General features: G+C 36.5%; 1 protein-coding gene across 1 annotated transcript; it reads left to right on the top strand.

Moving 5' to 3' along the window:
- Positions 1-7,142: 7,142 nt before the first annotated feature.
- Positions 7,143-16,324, top strand: LOC132184619 (uncharacterized). The gene is made up of 8 exons (XM_059598313.2): positions 7,143-7,613; positions 7,700-7,752; positions 10,369-10,428; positions 10,536-10,613; positions 12,218-12,347; positions 12,637-12,689; positions 13,073-13,258; positions 16,048-16,324. Exons 1-8 carry the CDS (start codon positions 7,250-7,252, stop codon positions 16,180-16,182), a joined length of 1,059 nt encoding a protein of 352 aa, XP_059454296.2. The 5' UTR covers positions 7,143-7,249; the 3' UTR covers positions 16,183-16,324.
- Positions 16,325-24,038: the final 7,714 nt, after the last annotated feature.

The following is a 24,038-nucleotide window of genomic DNA, read 5'->3' as shown; positions in this document are numbered from 1 at the left end:
AAGAATTCTCAGATCATTGATAGACTCAAGATCTAAGAATTATTTATCCTTCTTCTTGTATTGTTTTATTCGCTTCCACTTAGTCAGGCCGCATCAGTTGGTATCAAAGTGCAGTCACTTTCTATGGCTCCAAACACAAGAGGAAGGAAGGGCAATCGCTTTGGAAGCTTGCACTACATGTATGAACGCGATGATTCAATTCATGAAGAATAAGAGGTGACACCGGGAAGGCGCGAGGAAGGGTAGATTGCGGCTATGAGGGATCAGATTGAATTCCTCACCACCCAACTAGTCGACGCACGCCTCCATGACTAGCGTCAACGTTTACCCCCACCACACGTGCCGGAGGAGGAAGACGAAGGCGAAGACAGGTATGGATCTGCAAACCCTTTTACGGAGTGCTGAACGCAGGCCCGTCAATCCCCTGTGCAATCTCATGCTAATTGGTGGGAGAGCGGATTCAAACTTGAGATTGCATAATTCCAAGGGGGTCTTCAACCCGAGGAATTCCTGAATTGGGTGGTGGCAGTTTGAAGAGATTCTCGACTTCAAAGTGGTACCGGAAGATCAGCGAGTTTCTTTGGTCGCAACCAAGTTTCGGGGAAGGGCTGTGGCATGGTGGCAACAATTGAAGCAAGCTAGGGCTCGGAAAGGGAAAAGAAAACTCGACTATTGGGAGAAGTTGTTGGGAAAGATGCGACCCGCCTTTTTGCCTCACAATTATCTCCGAACCATGTATCAACGGCTGCAAAATTGGAGTTAAGGTTCGAAGTCCGTGGATGAGTACACAGAGGAGTTATACAAGTTATTGACACAAGTTGATTTTTCCGAATTGGAGGAACAATTAGTGTCCTAGTATATTGGGGGTTTGTGGCCACAAATCCAAGATACATTGAACCCCTTTGAACCTGCCAAGGTGTCGGAGGATACCAAAGGGCATTGCTAATTGAGAAGGCATCGGCACGAGGTTCTTTAAACACATTCGGGCGTGGTGGCAGTGGAAGCTACAACCTATCAAGGGGTCCGTTCACAGCTCGGGAGACCTCACCTCAATTGACCGGTCCAAGTAAAAATCCCGCAACCGTGGGGTAGCCAAGCCGACCCGGGGCTACAAGCGGGCCCAAGTGTTTTCGATGTGGGGAGTCAGGTCACCGAATGCCGGATTGTCGCAAGGGAGAGAAGTATGGTAAGGGCCTACTTGTAGATTCGGGAGAAGCCTTTGATGAGTAAGGCGATGGAGAAGAGCAAGAAGCAAATTTCGACAACTTCGGTGGTGTCGACGAATTTTTGCTACTAGGGATGACACTCCTCTATTGATGGTTAGGAGGATATGTTATACACCTCAGAAGGTGGAGGGAGACGACGGGCAGCACCATAATCTTTTCCACACAATTTGCACGGTTGAAGGTAAGGGATGCAAACTTGTTATTGATGGGGGCAGCTGTGAGAACGTCGTGGCTGAAGAAGATGTTCAAAAGTTGGGTCTTGAGACAAAGAAGCACCCTACACCACATCGTTTGGAGTGGCTCAAGAAAGGGAACGAGGTAATTGTATCTAAACGTTGCCTTATGAATTTTTCCATTAGGAAGAGATATAAGAATAAGGTGTGGTGTGACGTGGTGGTGATGGATGCATGCCACATACTACTCGGGAGACCATGGCAATATGATTGGAATGCACATCATGACGGAAGGAAGAACACCTACAGTTTTTTGGTGGACAATGTGAAGCCCACTCTCCTACCTAATCAGGGAGAAGGGCCCAAACCTTCAATAGGGACGGGTCAAACTTTGTTGGCCAAACATGAGTTCATAAAAGAGATGCTAGAATCGGATTGTGGGTATCTACTAGCGGGTAAAGAAAGCAATAAAATATAAGAGGTTCCGAACGAAGCCAAGGGATTAGTAGAAGAATTTGTAGACGTATTCCTGTTAAATTACCCGATGAGCTACCCCCTCTTCGTGACATACAACACCAAATTGATTTGGTGCCGGGGTCGAGTCTACCTAACCAACCACACTATCGCATGAGCCCTAAAGAGAATGAAGAGTTGAGGTGACAAGTAGAAGGGTTATTGGCCAAAGGGCATATTCGAGAGAGTTTGAGTCCATGTGCGATACCGGCTTTACTCACTCCCAAGAATGATGGTTCATGGAGGATGTGTGTGGATAGTAGGGCCATCAACATGATCACTGTGAGGTATTGGTTTCCTATTCCCCGGTTGGATGATTTGTTGGACCAATTGAGCGGGGCAACAATATTCACCAAACTGGATCTACAAAGTGGGTATCATCAAATTCAAGTACGGCCAAGTGATGAGTGGAAAATAGCATTTAAGACGGGGGAGGGGCTCTTTGAATGGTTGGTGATGCCATTTGGATTGTCTAATGCACCTAGTACATTTATGAGAGTGATGAACCAAGCTTTTCGGCCTTCTATAGGGAGGTTTGTAGTAGTATACTTCGATGACATACTTATTTACAGCCCCGATAGAGCGACACACATTCAACATGTGAGGGAAGTACTTCAAGTACTCCGGAAAGAGAAGTTCTACGCATCGCCAGCCAAGTTCTCATTTATGACAGATTTGGTGCTTTTTCTTGGCTATGTGGTGTCTAAAGACGGGTTGGCGGTGGACGAGTCGAAACTGGCGGCCGTTCGTGATTGGCCCATTCCTACTACATTACTTGAGGTGAAAAGTTTACATGGATTGGTTTCATTTTATAGGCATTTCATTCATGATTTTAGCACCACCATGGCACCTATCACGGAGTGCATGAAGGGGGGAAAATACTCTTGGAGTGAGGTAGCTACTGAAGCATTTGAGTTGATTAAGCTCAAGTTGACATCGGCCCCATTGCTTGTCCTTCCGGATTTGAATTGCCATTCGAGTTGCATTGTGACGCTTCCAAAGTCAGCATTGGAGCGGTCTTGAGTCAAGGTGGAAGACCAGTGGCATTCTTTAGCAAAAAGTCGAGTGGCTCAACGCTCAACTATAGCACCTATGGCGTAGAGTTTTACGCATTGGTGCAATCATTGAGGCATTGGAGCTCTTACCTAGCCTACAATGATTTTATCTTGTACTCGGATCATGAGGCGTTGAAGCACCTCAATAGTCAAGATAAACTATCCTCCCGGCATGCAAAGTGGGCTGCATATGTGCAACAATTCTCCTTCACCATCAAACACAAGTCGGGAGCTTTGAACAAGGTGGTCAACACCCTTAGCCAGAAGTCGACACTCTTGACCACTATGGCGAATGAGGTAATTGGTTTTGACCTTTTAAAGGATTCTTTATCAATTGACCCTCTTTTTGGCCCTATTGTTGATGATGTATCTTCGGGAGCTCTGATTGATTTTGGGCTTCATAATGGGTTCATCTTCAAGGGCACTCAGCTATGCATTCCCGACGGTAGTCTCCGGTTGCGGATTATTCAAGAGTGCCATAATGAATGGCACATGGGGCAGGACAAAACTTTTCAGCTCGTAGCGGAGAAGTTTTATTGGCCAAGCATGAGGAAGGAGGTGGAGAAATCGGTGCCCTGTTGTAGGGTGTGCCAAGTATTAAAAGGAGCGGCTACAAATGCCGGTTTATATATACCGCTACCTATTCCGGAGGGCCCATGGACTAATGTGAGCATGGACTTTGTGTTGGGTTTACCTCGAACCCAAAAAGGTAATGATTCCATCTTTGTGGTAGTTGATCGATTTTCTAAGATGGTTCATTTTATTGCGTGTAAAAAGACTGCAGATACCATGAACGTGGTGCAATTGTATTTTCAAGACGTCTACCGCCTCCATGGCTTACCATTGTCCATAGTTTTAGACCACGACACGCAATTCCTTAGCCACTTTTGGCAGTACTTGTGGTAGTTATCTCACACAAGGCTTGATTTCAGTAACGCTTACCACCCACAAATGAACAGGCAAATGGAGGTTGTTAATAGGTCATTGGGGGCGTTGCTTAGGAGTTTGGTGGGTGAGCACCTCAAGTCATGGGACTAGTAGTTGTACCAAGCTGAGTTTGCTTACAATCGGTCCATCAACCGGAGCACTGGCTTTAGTCCATTCACCATCATCTATGGGAGTAATCTGCAGGCACCATTGGATTTAGCACCTCTCCCTGATTTAAAAAGGATACACACCAAGGATGAGGACCTTATTGCACATATACAAGTGGGCCACAAGTTAACCATCAAGAACCTACAAGAATCAATCGCAAAGTACAAGGCGGATGTGGACAAGAAGCGGCGTGCTTTGGAATTTGAAGAAGGTGATTTTGTATGGGTGGTGCTAATTAAAGATAGATTTTCTATTGGTGAGTACAATAAGTTAGCGGCTCGCAAGATTGGTCCGGTAGAGATTGTGAAGAAGATCAACCCCAATGCTTATCAGTTGAAATTGCCCAGCCACATTAAGACATCCGATGTTTTCAATGTCAAGCAACTTGTGCCATTTATGGAAGACTCATTGGAGGAGGATGCGAATTCGAGGGTAAATTCTGTTCAACCTGGGGAGGATGATGTAGACTACAAAGCCTGGGAGTATATGACGAAGACCCGAATGGATGATTGTGTGAAGACGCCCTGAAAGATGGTGACACGATCCCAAACTCGCGCAGCAACGGAGGTAGTCCCTGGAACTGCGATCAATCGTACCTTGATTGCGATCGAGCGCAGTGCACTTGATATGGAGAAGGTCGTCTCTGGAACTGCAATCGATCCACCCCTGCATCTGCCATCGAGCGCACAAGTCCCTAGAAGTGCGACTGAGCCTGCGAACGAGTTCACGGTCGAGCGCACAAGTCCCTACTAGTGCGATCGATCGCACTATACCTGCGATCGAGCGCACTCAGGGAATTCTATGTTAATTTTCCGTTGTTATTTGCTTTAAAACGGACTTTGTTTACTTGTTTTACTAGGATTAGGGTTTTGGGAGCCCTATTTCCGTCCTTTATTAGTATTAGGGGTCTTGGGGCTATAAATACATGATTATAGCCTCTTATAAAGACAATTTATATTTTTTGATCAGTTTTCTCTTAATAAGAATTACTTAGAGGATTTTTAATAATTTTCCTTGAAGCTTTAGATAGACTCTATAGTTTTGAGAAGAATTCTCAGATCCTTGATAGACTCAAGATCTAAGAATTATTTATCCTTCTTCTTGTATTGTTTTATTCGCTTCCACTTAGGCAGGCTGCATCACCAACCCTACTGAGAATGGATAATATCCCGGGTAGACCATACATGATAGTTACGACCTATTACAACATTAGTTTTTATGCATTAAAATTTATAGGTGATTGCCGCTGGAATTACACTACTTATTATCAAAATAAAACTTTACTTTTATGGTATAATAATAGAGACAACATCTCATTCAATTTCTTACTAAAAAATGCACGTTTATTTTCATTCATAAATAACTGGCTCATTTTATGCTCGATTGTGAGATTTACTTACTACATCTTTAGACTTACGCAGTTATTACGGCTTGTAGGTTACTAAATTTGAGGGAACATCTTTCACAGAAGGGGTTTGTGGCATGTTCACCACATCAGATTATTTAAGATAAGCCGGAGGCCTACTTTGTATAATCAAGTTTAACTAGAATATTCGCATCTTGATTAGTAACTCCATATCTTTGCTTAATGATAATACATGCTTATGTTATGATTTTTAGATTCCTCAGGTTTATTAATTTCACATTCCAATGCATTTACTTTGATTATGCTAGAGATGGGGCGATTCCTCTGTTAGCTACCAATTAGTTTTATTATGGTAATTGCCAGTAATCCTACCAAACTGGTCAATGCCATTTTTGGGGGCATTACTGTTAGGGCTTACATGTAAGGATTATGACTTTTAGTGTGTTTATGCCTAATATTAGAATGAGATTGTAGTGACTTGGAGTTGAGATGTCCGAGATTGTGGATGAGTGATTGAGGTATGTAATTGAATGAAACTATTCATTTTTAACATGCGATATGTCAGCAAATTGAGCTTGTTTTATTCTATGAGCATGTTTTATATTAATAATACATGATGTTATAGAAGGAAATATGGACAGTTGTCTCACATAATTTATTTTCGCTTTTCGCTTGTTTTTACTTTTATATATATAAATTAACGTTTAGGGTAATACCACCGGTCAGTTACCAGTTAATTGGCCTAGAAGAATTATTAGTAACACTCCAAATTAATCAAAATTATTTGATTTAATTTTGGAGGTGTTACAAAAATATAATTCAGTTAGAAGCCGTGGTCAGCTGTGAAATGAGGTGAGTTTGTGGTTTTAAAAATTAAAAGAATTTTTTTTTTTTACTTGATAATGCTCATTTGCAAATGTCTTAAATGGTAGTAGCGCCATGTGAAAATTCAGACATTTTCTACTATGTGGCTTTATTTAGCCAGACTCTCTCTACCCCCACCTCATGGTCCAAATCCACCCACCTTCGTGGGGTGGGGGATGGCTCACGAAGGTGGGTTATTGAGGAACCCTACCACTACCCACAAAGACGATTTCCTCATGCCAACCTCTTTTCTTTTTTTTTTCTTTTTTGTCTTTTTTCTTTTTGTTTTAAGAGAAATGCTGATAAGGCAAGAATATTCACATGGTAATGTTTTACCACGTCTTACATGGTTTTTTTAAAACGGGAGAAAAATTTTTGTTAGTTTTTTAAACATCAAAGGGATGGAAGGAGTATTTTGATAAACATAAAAAGCAAGTGCATCAAGTTTATCACTTTTAAAAACCAAAAATATTTTTGATAAAATGGAAAATGTTAGCCCTACAACTAGTGTATAATTATTTTATAACTTGTTGGCATATGTTAACAAACTTTTTTGGTTACTAATATGATTCTAATCACATAATAATAATACATGTCAACAAGTTATAAAAAAATTATAAATTAGTCAAGGAAAAATATTACTAGTAAGTATTTAGCCTTTATATTTTTTTAGAATAGGGAAAAAAAAATCGCTTTATTTTTGTTTTTTTTAGTGAATCGGAGATGAGAATGTAGACTTGGAATAATTTTCTTCTTTTAATAGACGTTGGAATAAGTTGAATTCTCAAAGGGGAGCCGAACCTCGTTAAACGGAAATTATTAGTTCGAATTCTGAATTCGAATTTAGGTTCTTGTGGGGATTTGACAGAGCCTTTGGGTTGGGGATGTGCGAGTGTGGATAAGTGTTACAGACTTACTGTGTAGTCGCTTTTGTCTACTTGGCCTCGTTATGTAACAATGCATGAACACCTGGCGACATACACACATACACAAATGTCAGGATCTGTGTTGGAGGTCGCCAAGTTGGGGCTTCGCCATGTTTTCAGCGAGGGGAAGAGAAATGGGTCTTCCACTTTTCGTCCCAACTCCTACAATTCAATTTCACAACATGTTTGGAGCTCTACATTCTCTGTCGGAAAACTAAAGGCCAAAGCAGCAAAGTGCCGTTGTGCTTCATCGGTCAGAGCCGCCCAGCAAGAAGATGAAAAAGAAGAAGAAAAAGAAGAAGAATTTCAAGTACTGTCGGCTTTGAGAACCAATTTCAACGATATTTTAATCATTGAAACTCCGAATTCCAGGATGCTGCTTCTCGACTCTACTCGTATGCTCTATCTCTCTCTCTCTCTCTTTAGACGACTCCTTTTGAGCCAGCTATTTGTATGTATTTTTCTTTGTCGATATATGCAGAAAATGTCCATAGCATTCTTTACAAGGACCGGAAATGGACTGGTTCCTATTGGGTATGTCAGCTTCTCTTTTTTTTTTTTTTTTTTTTTTTTTTTTTTTTTTCTGTTTTCTCCCCGGTCTATTGTTCTTGGAAAGTTCGCTATCTTGTGCAATTCATCTATGTAACATGATACTTGAAAGCAAATAATTGCTGCGAAATAGGTACATTACTCGAATGAATTTTGGAACTTATAAGGTTGTGTCCCTTTCTGGTTTTGGTTTTACTGCTGTCACAGAAATATCTATAATATAGTTTATACCAAAAAGAAAGATGTCTGTAATGTGAAATGAGTACGTCTTATGTTAGATTTCTACCTTTTCATAGCTCTCACAACATGCTTGATTGTAATATTTTTATTTGAAATGTTGGTCTTGAGGAATGAGGATGATAAGCTGGATCCTGAGGCTTTTAAGCTTGCTTTTCTTGACGCTTTAGCGCTCAAAACATAAAAGAAAAGGAAGAGGAGAAAAGGACAAGGTCCACCACTAATGAAGTCCAATTTCTCTTCTAAGAGATTTTATAACGACTTAGAAAAAAGCGCTATACACATTTACGCTATTACTCTAAAAGAACTAGTAAATTTGGAGCTTTCCTAAAATCACTTATATAGCCTAGTTTAACATAGCAAATATGGGTGTCTTTATAACCCATCCACTTTGTGTGGGTTATTAATCTTTCCAATATGGAATTAGGGTGTTACAAACTCTTTCCTTAAACCCTTAACGTCTTCATTAGGGCCACGCCATGCGGTGTCAACAGTACCAAATGGCATTACTAGGGTCTCTGATACCATTTGTATCAATGCACGGAAAAGCGTTATCCACATTTGCGCTATCACTTATACAACCAGTTTCACCTAGTAAATAAGCAATGTGAGACTTACTGCCCATAAGTATCTTTATAAACCATCTACTTTATGTAGGCTACTCATTTTCCCAATATAAAACCAAGGTGTTACAGATTGGTACTTGGAGAAAGTGGAAGGGTCCAGTGGATTATGCATTAGTTTCTATTGTTTATGATATTCTCATTATAAATTCTCTTAATTCTACCAATGATGCTTTTAACTAGATAGAAGTGTACTTTCAATAACAAGAAACTAGTCAAGTACTGTCACCAAGCAACCGTGTTTAGTTGTCTGGACAACATAGATCCATCATGAGTTGATAACCTCGTGGCGTTTGTTCAGTTGTTCAACTGATGATGGATCTGCATAGATCCATCATCAGTTGCTCTTGTATTCTCCATTTTGAAATAATCAGGTAGATATAAATTGTTGTCTCCATTCTGTTGCCTCTTTCTAGCATTAAGGTAAAGTTTAATTTTTTACTTTTTTTTTTAAAAGTTTGTGTCAAGGTGGATAAAAAGCTTAAGCATAGTCTGGAGAAAATCTTCTAAGTTAGTTTTCCGCTGCTCATTTGAGAATCTCTTCGTAGGTGTGTGTCTTTTGTCCCTCAAGAACTTTTTGGTGTGGTTAATGACTTGGCTATCTTGAGTGATGAAAAATATGCATGTTTATTTTGAGAACTGATTGTGACAGTCGTTATATGAAAATAATTCCAAAGTCCATGGAAGGTACTCAGGTCAGATACCTCATGAAGATTATAAATTGGGTAAAAAGAGCAGAGGACATGGGGAAGGGAGAGAATTGATAATTACCAGTTAACCATTTTTAGGCAGAGTGTTCACACAACTTATGTTTCTTCCTCTTGAAACAGGCATTGATGAGCCATCCATCTTTATACAAATCTGATTGTGAATTATTACTCAAAGATTCCTCTGTCATAGGTTTTAGAGCCAACCATGCTATAGTATGATGATTTCATGCTATATGCCAAAACTTTAGGTGGAATAACTTCTTGTGATATCCTCTAGCTATTTTCTTGTTAACAATATTTTTTTCTGTATTGGTGAGTGGCAAAAATGTTCACATCTGAAGGTTGAAGACGTGTTTGTTTCTCTTGTACTGACAGCTGACCTAGGAGAGACAATAAAGTCAGACTTAATGAATTTTCTATATGAAAACACCGGTCAGATTGATCAACACAAATGACTTTATTATGTATGAACCTATAGCTATTTTTGTCAATCACAATGTAAAGATTTCTGTCCTTACTAATCAACTATCACATGGTTCTATGGTCATGCTTTCCTTGTCTTGAAACTTTCGTGGTATTGCATTATGCTGCAGGGACTTTGACTTTGCCATGCAGATGATAAGTGACTGGTAAATTTACCTGGTTTTCTGCCTTAACTAATATGCATTTTCCTAGGGAAGATGAGGAAAGTTTAGAGTATGACAAAATCTATGCTTTTTATGCATTTTGGAGGGAAATGGAAATATTATATCATACTACTGATCTCAGATGTCCATTCATCATTCAATTGATTAAATTTCAAAGTTAACTTTAGTTAGTCATTATTCTCAAATTCTTTGTATTGCGAGAAAGAAAGGATAGAACTGTAAGGAAGTCACATCTTGCTCATCCTCTCTCACTTGCTGTGTATATATGTAAAATTTTTGCGTGTCTGTGTGTGTACTTTTGTATGTCCACATACTTGTTTGAATTAAAAATTGAAAAAAAATTTCATCCCTTCCACTTGTTCTTTAATATGTTGCATCATACAGGATGAGTTCGCTAGCTTGCCGGCTATTGTTCCAAAAGGTCCCATCGCAATCTTAGGTTTGGTAAGTCTTTGGAATGACATGGAAATCTTCTTTGAAATTATAGTAATATAATATTTTCTGAACTACACTTGCAATTTCATCTGTGAAGTAATATTATTCTGTTTTAGGGTGGTGGAACTACTGCTCGTCTAATGCTCGACTTGTGGCCTTCATTGCAACTTGATGGCTGGGAGATTGATGCAATTGTAAGGGACATTAAGTATCTTTCCAAATACAGTTATATATATATATATATATATATATATATATATAATTTGAAAATATGATGGTTTCTATCATGATCTGTTTTCTTCATGATAAATTAACTTTCATCTTGGATTATGGTGGTGTTTCTTTCTTTTTCTTTTTTTCCCTTTAGGATGTAGAGATGGTGGGCTATTTAAATCAACAACATAGGACACTTGTCAAGCAGTTAGTCAGTTGCTGTCAGGAGTGCAATTTAGATTTTTAGACTTCATGGACGAGTGACCATCCAACCTGTCAGTTAAAAGTTGAGATGTATGTATAAAGATCCTGGACCTACTTCGTGCTTGAATATGCCAGAAATTACATTGATTCTCAACTAATTTTCAAAAGGAAGCCTATAAAAAATCTCTTGTATGCAGCCCAAAATTTGTGATAATTGAAAGGCATTGCATTGACCAATGGAGACAAGTGGTAGTAACCATATAAAGTTTATAAAAGACATGGAAAAGATGCTTCCAATGACCAAACTTAAATTTGGCATATCCTTGATGATGTAGGGCCTACTTGGGAGCTCGCATAATTTAATTGAAGTATAATTTGGTTTTATTTTGTATTTTGACTCACTATAGTACTGGGTTTCACTAGTTATCTTTTTTTTGGGTTTAGCAATTAAAGCATAAGGAGTCCCAGTCTATTAGGGTTAGGCATTAGATGCCTATAAATAAGGATCTATAGGTTTTCTTATGCGATGATGACTGAAAAGGACAAAAATTTCAGCAACTATTGCTATATGGATTTCGCTAGTTATTGTTCATACAGTGTCGCGGGTACTGTTCACACAGCACTTGTTCTACATCACTGACATACTTCATATATGTATAAACCTCTAAAACTTACTACCAACTTGAACTACTGTCATGTGAAAACACAAAAAGAAGTTGGGACTAAGAGGTCTAAGGACTGGAACTCAGAATGCGTGAGATTGATTTTTGTCCTCTATATTCTACAAACCAAACCACCTAGTTATTCCTACTAGTGTATTTCTCTAAAACAGTGAACAAGATATCATAGAACTTCTCTCAAGAAGTATATGCTCTATTTCCATTTTATGCACATTGTACCGGGCTGCATTTATATTTTTTTCAACTTACTGTATAAAAGTAATCAGTTGCATGTGATGTTGTGGACCAATTTTGTATAGTATTCTTAATGTGCAATTTATCAGCTGTGGGAATTTATTAGTCATAGGATTTGAAACCCCCTTTGTGTGGCAACATTAGGATTTAACAGGGCTTTTCATTTTTTGGATGGTTATAATTGTTTGGGTTGTCTAGTTTTCTGTCAGCTCCGAAGGGATATTTTGGGTTTCACTACAGGATCAAATAAGATCACAATTTGCTAATTTCCTAACTCTGTAAGATGGGTAGAAAAATATGTCAGGTATGACTCCGACATCAGATGTTATCTGTATTACAGTGATCTTAATTGTTTTAACAAAATCTAAATGTTTTATTGCAATGATATCATATTTGCATTTGTTAATTGCTTGAAAGCTTTTTTTATTCACAGGTGACTGCATCTTTACCTGATTTTTGCATTTCAGTTGATTGATAAAGCAAGAGAATATCTTTGGCTGTCGGATCTTGAGAAACGCACTGTAGCTGGTGGCATACTCAATGTGCGTATTGGTGATGCGTTTTCACAGTCAGTTAATGTGTCTGGAGGATATGCTGGTGAGATCCTTGTGTGCATTGCTTTTTGTATTACTTATTTCACCTCATGTTCCTTTTGAATGGTTTGAATGTAGGAAATAGAATTGTGTTTTAGGGTATTTTATTATATGCTTCTGGATGGGTTGTTTGCCTTGTGGTAGCTTAGTGGACCTCTTTACCATTCTCAAAAGAAGCAAAAATAAATCAAATTAAAAAAAAAAAGGGTGAAGCAGGGTTTCTATTGCAATACCAGGAAGATTTTAGTTAGCTTTCCTTTGTTTCAATAACTTGTGCTTGCAATGATTATCAGGCATTGTTGTTGACTTGTTTTCTGACGGAAAAGTATTGCCACAGTTGCAAGAGGTATGCATCTCGTTTCATTACATGTATAGTTGGGCTTTGGCTTTTGATGTGCTGTCTTGGTCTTTGAGGTTTGATGTTTCTGGTTCAAACAAGCATTTGTGTTTTCCAACACAATATTAGTGCACTTCTTGATTTAACCTTGCTGAAAGTTTCAATCATATCTTCAACTGTTTGGTATACTCCACTGCAATCATTTTGCATTTTGAGTTGAGGTTGTACACTGCAGCATCCTCTGTTGTATGATGTATATGATTACCTATATGTAATAAGTCAAGGTTTTCATCTTGTCATCTACAACCATTGCTTGGCATACTTGAATATGTTTCCACATTTACTTCTTTATTGAGTTTTCCTTGCTTTCTGAGTGTTCTGAGTTTTGGCAGGTCACAACTTGGTTAGAATTGAAAGATAAATTGATGCCCAATGGTCGTATCATGGTGAACTGTGGTGGCATTGATGAAGCATCTCTTGTGATGGATGAAACACTTAATACTGAGACTTCTTCAATTGATGGAACCTGGGTGCAAAATTCTACCGTGAAGGCACTATCAAAAGCATTTCCTGGACAAGTAGGGATTCCTCTGCTGAAAATTTATTTTGTTCATTTGATTGCCAATGTTGCTGCATTCGATCTTTCTTCAAGAGTTCTACAATAATCTTGCATTGTTCAAATTAATATTATCGACAGAATGTATGATCTTTTTTTACAAGTCATCTAATATCTTTAATTATTGCTTATCCATATATCTTAAATATGGAAAAGGTCTTCTCCTATTGCAAAAGAAATTTAAAAGGTTGAGCTACTTTTGGAATGTCCAACAAATTATTTAATGAATTTATTATGATTAAATTAAAATAAGTTAGATTAGTGTGGAAAAATTACACTTAAAAAATTAATAGAGAAAGTCTATTAATTTAATTTTTAGTGAAAGAATATTATGGGGTTAGTGGGGTAAAATAATATAAGATGGTAATTTCTTATATTATGGGTCATAGTGTAAAGCCCAAATAAAAAGAGAATTAAACTACCCATGTTGGCCCAAATATGAATTTCAAGCTTATGGCCCATTTTTTCTTATCTTCATTAAACTTGAAGGGCATTTCTGGAATTTTACACATGCAACTTATTCCCTCCTCTTGGCTCATGTGTACTCCTCATTCCTTTCCCCTCTTCTCTCATTTTTCCAGCACACATCCGGTTCTTCCCAAGAGAAAAGTGAGACCAAACCTCACTCTTGCAAGGAGAAAAGAAGGAACCCGTGTCCCCCTCTCCTCTCCTCTCCCTCATATCACGCCCAAAGCAGCCATTTTCTTCAGCATTCTCTTGCTCCTTTCACCTTTCTATGGCTTGGGCTCTAGAAAGGTGAAAATGGGAATGTAGGTGAAAAAGGGAATTTTCGAACATCGAATGCCCATTTTTGCATTCGTTAATTGCTTGAGCTCTAGAAACTAGAGAAAGGTTGATACTTGATTATAACTGTGGAGTATCTCTTTAGAGAGTGAAGAATCAATGGTTGGCAAGGCTAAAAAACTAAATAAGTGTACTTTAATTTGTGGTTAACAAGAAAATGGGATTCAACCCTCTTAAGGCAGTTAGTTTTTCTCTTGCTTCCTAGTTCGAAAATGGGATTCAACCCTCTAAGGCAGTTAGTTTTTCTAATTTTTCAACTCATCTAATTGCAGTTGAGCAAGAATTGCCTATTTTGCTCACTCATTTGGCTAGTTTTTAGGGAAATCTATTTTGAAAACAAAATATTCTGTCAATGTTGGTAACAGAAAATTAATGACATAGTATATCTGTTGTATGTGTCGCAAACCTCACAGCTGAGTTTCAAAAGTGAATGTAGGAAGTCCACTATGTTGATTTTAATTTGAACTTTTTAAAAAAAAAAAAAAAAAAAAAAAACACTAGGAGTAAACTAGAGGGTCTGCCATAAAGTGTTGGCTAGTAGATGTCCAAAAGTGAATTTTTTAAAGTTTATTTGATGACAGATTAGGGGCATCAAGTATGAAAGTGTTGTAGAATTAGAGTCTGGTTAGGTTGGTAAGATGTTGGATTTGGTTTGGGTCACCTATTTGCCATCCTCATCCTAAACCGTCCTTGGGTTTTACCTGGAGGCTCCATTCTTGCCTTATGCATTAAACTCATCCTTGTCCAGTTGCGCTCTGCACCCACCTGAAAAATTTTCTAGAAGTAATCCCAAATAGCCTAAAAATGGAGCTTATTGAATTGAAATTTGAAACAGCCTTAAAAGAAATAGGAAAAAAGAAAAATTCAAACTAAATAATTTTAACAAAAATTTCAAGAAATCAAAATTACTTATTGGGGATGTAGAAGTTAAGTAGGTGATAAAGTAGGCATGGAAACAAAACTAACAAGGGTATCATTTCAAAAAAATTGCCTATACTAGATATGCCTTAATTTGTAAGATGGAAGACCTGTTGATATGATTTTCAACCCATTAGGAGTACCTTCGACTGGTCAAAGATCTGGGGACAAAAACAATTCAGGGAAAATTTTAGTTTTAGTAGGGTACCCCATACCTGCCCATATGCTTAACGTAGCGGGGAAAACCGATCCCATTAGAGGTGGGGCAAGACGATACCTCCAAGTGGAAGAAAGTTCCAATCCTACATCTGAACTAGAGTGTATAAATGCCCTAGAAGTCTCAGAGGTGTTTTTTTTTTCAAAAAAAAAAAAAAAGGTTTAGAAGCTGTTAAGATCCAAGAAATTTAAGGGATCAGAAACAGGACACACAATTAGGATTGTAGAAGACCCATAGGTAATTTCTAATAATTAGGACTCAACCTTGCAAACCAGAATCCCAAGCTTCAATGGGCTAGCTTGTGGAGAGAAAATATAAGAATGCAGGAGGGTTCTTCATACCTCATAATTCTCCACATCATAATGCTTAACTTATAAAAGTTCCCCAAATGTCAGAGACTGAAGCTTGCAAGTTTCCTGCTTAAGCTGGTGCAAGTTTGCATAACGCTACTTTATCATTCCCTAGGATTGTTAATATCGATTATTAAGGCGCGTGTATCTTTCTGATTTTGTAACTTATGATGTGCTTTTGTTGTTGGCATTGTTTTTCTTAGAGGTCTGCATCGACCCCCTCAGGTGGTGGGGATATGAGATGTTGAACCTGACCGCTAGATCTGGCGGCAGGGTCCCACCAATCTGACCCTACCGGCACCTAGTCTGGTGGTGGGGGTACGAGATGTTGCACCGGACCGCTGGGTCTGACGGCGGCTATTTTGTCCACCCCTGGTTTTTGTTCTTTGATAGTTACTAAATGTGTGGTGCAGCTCTAAGACAGACGAAGAAAGCTCAATGTTTGAAATTTGACTAATGCAGTTAAGCTGGAAGAGAATGCCAAAAAGCTGTGGTGAAAATTATCTAGCATTGACAGGAGCTTTGCCAGATTTGAGTTCATGGTCTGCTGCAGTGCCAGGTCCTCTGAGTGTGAGTGTAAAGCAATGGAAGGCTTGACCCTAGAAAAAAAGGTTGGCTGCCCAGAAAAACATTGATTTGTATTTGTTAGTGCATCTCCAGCAATGTTCTTGATTTTAGCTAACTAAAAGGCACTCATTTTTATTTTATCTATTACTTTTTCAATACAAACACCACAAGGTTTTTTATGCAAATAGAGAGTAGTAAATGGTAAAGTATCGATTAAATGATTAAACTTGCATCTTCCTATTAGTTTAAGCTTTTCAGACAAGTGGTAGTTTAACATGATATCAAAGTCAAAGGTTTGAGTTCAAACCTTTACTCCATCAATTCACTCAATTTCAATTAAATATTTCACTTGTTGGGCAGAAGTTTGAGCGTACAAGTGAGGGGGAGTGTTAAAGTATTACTTATTAATTAAATGATTAAATTTGCCTCTTTTTTTCAGCTTAAACTTTTTCAACAAGTGATTGTTTAACGGAAAAAGCATCCTCGATGGTTTAGCCATTTTACTAAAATGGCAGATGAATAGGCCAAAATATACAGCTATCAGCTTATCTAAAAGCAAATGCAAAATATATTCATGAATTGTGTCATCCCACATGTCGCGTGACATTGCTCACGAACACATATTTATTTTATATATTATTCTTTCCCCTGTAACGACTCTAAAATTAATTAACTAAAGTAATTAATTACGTGTAGTGCTCTCAAACTAATCAACTTATAATTAAGTAGAAGTACTATTTATAACAACAAATATTAAAATAAAATACAACGAAAAAGAAATATTGATCTGAACTGTAAACTATTACCTTAGGAGCATCTTTTACTCGAGTTTACAAACCAGAGCCTTTAAAGGAAAAACAACAAATATCTAACAACAAAACAAGTTTACAGGGATACGACAACTGAAAATACATCAACTATTGCCTCTATGTGGCCCTAGCGAAAGAAACTCTAAGTCTCTAATATTCAACCTTCGCACTAGCACCTGCTAAATTTTAAAATAAATAAATATTGTATAAGTGAAAAAATAACTGCATAAGTACATGACTTAAGAAATTACTCGAAAACTTTGCCCATGCTGTGAGCCTCATTTAGTTGAAAAAATATATATATGAAAGGAATGTACATTTACAGAATATCGTTGAGTATAAAGTAAAATCATATTGAAGATTATTATTTCTGCAATCATGCCAACAGGAAAAATAGTACTTTTATAAAATCATTAAGGCACATTATAGAGATAATACATCACTGTTTAAAGTAGAAACCATACTAATGAGAAGTACAGTATAATATAATATCCATAAATAATAACGGTTAATAACCATCCTCCATATGTCCTGTTTGTAGCCTTAACCATTTTGGTTTGCATGCTTCGTTGAACATATGATGCCGCCCTGATGCCTCGATCGAGGTGTACAGCAAGCCATCACTAGTAGTCTAATTAGGTCCGACCCGAGGAGATTTACATTCAGGGTGTGATCGCTATCCATGGATTTGCTGTGTTGGTCACTCTGATAAAAGCAAACTAACATCTTTAACTCTAGGATATATATATAGGTCAAGTCCATATAGTGTGTACGCACCATATATTCTTCACTTCTTATTTGTACAACACACAACATTATATTTTCAAGTGGGGGACATAATTTATTTCGTTAGTAAACAGTGAATATCAATGTATGTGTAAAACATCATTCATAAAAGTATTAAGCTCATAACATATTTTTTTATAAAAAGCATAAGCAACAAAATGCACAGTTTATAAATAAAATAATCATATTTAATGGCATAGCATCTCAACCTAACCAAACCCACTTGTACTAGGGAGTCCTAAAGCCCCAAAAGCAAACACTTTACAAACTTAAAGCATATTTAGGTATCAAAAGGTTCATCTTTAATACAAAACCCTTAAAGGTGTGCCTTTATTACCAACATGGTCTCAAACAATATCAACATTCGAAAACAATGTGTATGAGTGAGTAAGGGCCTATTTGGAATTGCGTTTGAAGGGTCTAAATGTGCTTTTAACACTCAAAAAGTCCGTTTGAAAAAAAAAAAAAAAAAAAAAAAAAAAGGTACTTCTTTGGTAAAAAAAATTAAAAACACTTTTAAGGGTCCTAAAAGCCTAAAAATGGTCAAAACGCACTTTTGGCAAAAGCTTCAAAATGAAGCTTTTGCCCAAAAGCTCTTTTTGACTTAAAAACTATATTTCTCAAATGCAATCCCAAACAGGCTCTAAAGCGCTAGTTCAAATTAATGCTTGCACAAACAAGCCACAAAACTTAATAATACATAAAATCATGAATAACTTATTTTGCAAACAACACAACTTACAATCCAATCTAAATCCATACTTTAAAAAACCGATTGATGTGTTTACACGGAAGCAAACCAACTAATAATAACAAAAGAGTAGGATTTTGGATTATACAAGAAAAGATGGAGGTTTCTTTCTTCAAAATACAAGAAACCCTAAAATTGGCCCTTCTTTCTCAATCTCGCTCTCTCTGTCCCTCTCTAGGTAGCTGAGAATATGGATGTACAAGCGGGGCGATTAATAACCGCTAACAACTGTATATTAACCGTATAACCGCATAACAATAAATCACCGCAATCGGATAACTGGATAATCGCCTAAGCTGGTTGTGGTTACCTGTTTTATAATATATATTATATATAATAAAAATAAATTAAAATTATTAATAAAATATTATAAACTTTCGTGCAATACATAGATAAACAGTGAAACTTTTTAATTTGATTTTTTGTATTGAAGATACGAAAGGTCATTTCATTATTTTTAACGTCCAGCAACTGATTGAGGGGGTACATTGCATCATATTGAAAGTTCACAAGGTGAAATTGAGAGTTTGAAATTTGGGAGTGTCTTTTCAAAACACGTGGTAATTTAGGGTTCATGGATCTTAAGTAAAGCTATAAAAAAAAAATTAAAAAAAAAATGTTTACAGTGGTCGAATCGAAGGGAGTGAGGATCGAGTTTCTGGTGTTTTAAATGCACAAAAATTGTCTACCAATGAGCAGTGATCAATCACGTGTGGAATGATTGATCACATTTTTTTTTTACAAACAAGTTTAATTTATAGAAAAACTTTTACAACATGATTGGATTTCTCCAAAATTAAATTTATCTCATTTTCAATTATGTTGTAAAAATTTATTTGTAAACCTTAAAAAGAGTTTGAATTTGTAGGGTATTACACCCTCCCTCTTTCTTTAACATATTTTGTTCTAATTTCTCACTTTCTCTAAAGAAGGAAAGAGTATATGCCAAATCAAAAACCCATCACCCTATTCTTGCTCCTTTTTCTCGCCACGAAGCCCCTCTTGAAAGCGATCTCACCCTTGCCTGAAGGCCATGCACGACTTTCACGACGTTCTTGTAGGTGATCCGATGGAGGTTCACGGGGAGGCATCATGAGGAGGAGGCATTACTAGCTGACGGCCACAACTTTCATAACGATTTGTGATATTTGCAGTTGCAGGTCGAAAATGGCCAGTCAATTTGAAAGAACACGTCTGATTTTCGTGTGGATAAAATTTTTTTAAAGATGCTTATTTTAATAAAATAAAGAAATTTAGATAGAGCGTTGGATTGACATTTAGAAAAGTGAGTAGCTAAACTATTAAAAAAAAAAAAAAAATTTAATTAACCATTTTGCATAGAAATGTAGATAGACAATTGTGAATGCTCTAAGCCAATAAATTATTGAAATGAATCATAGATATATATACAATCTACAACTCTTCCTCATTCCTCTTTTCCTCCTCTCCCACTTTGAATAGACAAATATATATATAGTCTACAACTCATCTCTCAACACAGGATCCGGCTTCCATGCTGTTGGGAAAAGTGCCGCAAATTCTTCTCCAGTATATTTTAAGTTAAACGTGAAACGACATCGTATAGTAACGTTTAACACATCTTGACGCCGTTTCAAAGGGAAGGAAAAAACACATCTACCTTGCCTGCTTCAGTTCCCTTGTCGATAGAGCTTTTCACAGAATTCCCCCTTAATACCAGGGCAAAAAGCCCTCAATATTTGGTTTTTTTTTTTTGATGAATAAGATAACAAACTTCAATTACTGTGATGCAGAATCAAAGAAGATGAAATAGAAAAAGAAATCTGTCTACGTATGAACAGCTAGCTCTTGGGTCTCAACTCTGAACGCCTCTCTCATTCTATCTGTCACTCACCAATATGAACCATTTATTGTTTTTATACAGTAGAAATCAAGGATCATGTATATTTATGTAATTAATATGTACAATTAATAAGCAGGCATAGGATTCCCAATATCTCTCATTAAGCCACAAAGTTAATGTTGTGTGTAGTGTTCGTAAAGGCAACGGCACCAGACGCCAGTTGTGTTTTGTAAATAAATACATATATGTATCTCCCATTGCATTACGTTGAAGCAATATGCATATATGGGTGCGTTATTATTTCTTCTTTCTGGGTAATAATTATAATATATAAAATATGGTGTTTTAATTTCTTCAGCGTGTTTGACCAGGAATGGAGAGACAGAGAGAGAGAGAGAGAGAGAGAGAGAGGGGGGTGATTGGGAGAGATTGCGTGGGAATCCCTTCGCGGAGGCCGGAAACAAAGCCAGCCTCATCCGGGGTTTTGTATATTTGATTAAGAGAACCGAGACCTTGATTTGTGTACACCGTTGTATCACCACGTGTAAATCCCACGGACTTTAAGGATTTTTGCTTTCTCTTCCCATACGTACCCTCCTCACGTGCCAAACCCACCAATCTCAATTTCTCCATCCACTTTTTTGCTTTTCCACGCCTGTAACGACTTTAAGGATTTTTTTTTTCCTTTTCTTTTTCTTTTTAATGCCATAGAATTACAACATGATAGTGAAATCAACCATTTTTATTTTTATTTTTTTACAAATGCTAGTCAAAAGATTAATTTTTATTGTCACATTATTAGATTGTATGACTGTTATATAGCAGTTTGCTAAAATATAGAATTATTATTTTTTTGCAATGAGTAATGCTATTTAGGGCAGCCTATTTGAAATTATGTTTGAGGAGCCTAAAAGTGCTTTTAACACTCAAAAAGTCTGTTTCAAGAAAAAAGTATTCGTTTGATAAAAAAATTAAAAACCCTTTAATTTTAAAGGTACAAAAAAAACTTAAAAATGACAAAAACACACTTTTGGCAAAAGCTTAAAAATGAAGCTTTTGCCCAAAAGCGTTTTTTTTACTTAAAAGCTCTATTTTTCAAACGCAATCCCAAACAAACTCTATCATATGACTGTGGTATGACGTGACAGTAAAAATTAGCCAAAATTTTTCTCTTTTCTTTGTAAATTAAAATGTTGATCAAATGAATAATTTTTTATGGTCACATTATCTAATTCATTTATAATCAACTTCATTTGCAGCATCTTATATATTATCATGATTTATTGAATATGATCTTTGTGGGGTTCATGGTATATTTGGTAATATATAAAGGTACACCTAGGATCCGGAATCATGATTCATCATTCTCAGCACCCATCACCAAAATATTGCAATGGGTGTTTAATAAGTAATATGTTTTGAATTTCTAAAACAACTCCCGTGTTTCACACACTTGCACTGAATTTGATGCAATTTCCAACTTGGGTGAACATGATTCAAGGAAGCACTTACTGTACGTATCATATATCATCCTCTCAAAGTTTGACTTTACCTCACATTCTTACAAAGAGAAACCAAAGAAAAAGAAATTTCAATTTTAATTTGGTAATATGTTTGTAGAACACCACTTTTCTTTTCTTTTCTTTTCTTTTTATTTATTTATTTATTTTTATTTTTAAAGAATATTGCTATATTTCTTAAATATTGTCTCACAATGCTAATAGAGTAGTTCTAACAAACCAATTAAATTTTTCCTTAATAAGGTTAAATAAGACTGCTACTTCACTATTATGATATATATATATATATATATATATATATATATAAAGAAATATGAAAAATATTAACACCAATCATTTTTATGATTAATTTATTGAATTTGTAAGAAAATAGAAGAATAACTTATTGTTTTTATTTTTATTTTTCTATGGGCTAAGAGAAAGGTAACATAAAAAGTGACAATGTGTTGTAGTTCATGGGGGTATAGTGGCAATACGTTGTAGTTCATGAGGGCAAAGTGACAGGTTGATTGTCTGAGTTAATGGCTTTGACTGACGAAATGGAGTTTTTGGTACAAAATAGTAGTTCATAGGAACAAAGTAGTACAATTGACAATTCATAGAAAGAAAGTGACAAGCCGTTATAATTCATAAGGGCAAAAAGTTGTTTCCTATTTTTTTTCCCTCTCAGGCAAAGAGAAAAGTAACATAAAAAGGATAATATTAATAAATGGGTAAAATAAGAGGCTGGAATAATGGAATGAAAGGGAAAGATCCTTCATTCCTCTTTGACTCTGACCGTGTGTATGCATAATTGAAGACAGGTAGATTACACTGCGAATTTAGCTAGACAGAAAATAAATAAAATAATAAAAATAAAAAATTATTAAAAACAAGAGATAAACCGGTTCAAATAATAATTGACAGTTAAGCAGATTTTCTTCATCCTAATGAGGCGATTTTGTGGAGTAAGGTCTCCCATTCAACGGACATTTCCCATAGGACTTTTTTATTTTCCTCTCTTCTGGTAAATAACACCAAAACACTCTTTTGATTATATTGCATAATACCCTCGTCACAACAAGCCACAGCACCCACATTCTTTATTAATTAAACTATATATATCCCTTTTTATTATTTTAATATTTAATTTTCCTTTATTTCTGTGCCTTTCTCTTCTCAGGATCACTCCTAAAAGCTTTGCACTGATCCCCACACATCTCTCTCTCTCTCTCTCTCTCTTTTAACCCCACGCCGTGCCCTTGAAGCCAAGATATTGACAACCTCAACTTCAAGCCTCCGCTGTCTGCTTTTCTGGGGTCGCCGGTTGTCTTTTTTTCTTTGTTACAAAGGAAAAGGGTTTCTGCTTGCAGAGGTTTGCTATTTATAGTCTTTGTCATTCGTTTTTTCCTTTTTTATTCTCCTTTTATATTTTTATGGAAATCTTCGGGTTCTCTCTTTGTTACTACTTTGATTATAAGGCTTTTACAGTTGCTTCGTTGAGCTAGCTAGCTGCAGCGGGAGAGATGAACAAAGAGCTTGCTTTATATATTTAACTTTTTATCCCTTTTTTTTTTCTTCAAATTATTTTTTTCCTTTTCCTTTGTTATGGGGTTGGGGGGTTAAGTTCATCTCTTTGTGAAAACAAAGCAAATATTGTTTAAGATTTTCATACTTCACTTCTGGAATTTAGGGTTCGTATATATGCTGTTGGAGAGTAGTAACAGAGCATATATATATATATATATATATTAAATTTAGGCGATCAACGGGAAGAATATGGTGGCATGGTTGCAGCAACCCTAGAAAATGTCATGAATGCATGAAAAGTTTCATATGATATCTTCATTTTAAAACTCGGCTTAATTTATGTATGTTTCAGCCTTTTCGATATGATCTACCCCTCCATTGCTATACTTTTTAATTTCTACTTTTTTTGTTATCTATATATCGGGTGTGCTTTTAAGTGGAAAATAAGAAGAGTAAACTACTAATGAGTATATATTTTAGGGCTTAAAGTGATCTACATGCAAAACATCTTTGAGCCTCCCTCCTCTTTGGATATATATATTTATATGCCCCCTTTTGTGAGTTAATTCGGTAAAGACTTTATCGAGTAAAAGACTTATCTTTCTAGGGTTGTGGAGTTTGTGCATGCATGTAATTTGTCATGTAATGTGAGATGCTTTATTTTTCAGGGGTCATAGAATTGAGATAGA

Source organism: Corylus avellana, chromosome 7 (genome assembly GCF_965113065.1).
Source record: "Corylus avellana chromosome 7, dhCorAvel1.hap1.2, whole genome shotgun sequence".
NCBI classification, from domain to species: Eukaryota; Viridiplantae; Streptophyta; class Magnoliopsida; order Fagales; family Betulaceae; genus Corylus; species Corylus avellana.
This window is presented reverse-complemented; position numbering and strand designations above follow the sequence as displayed.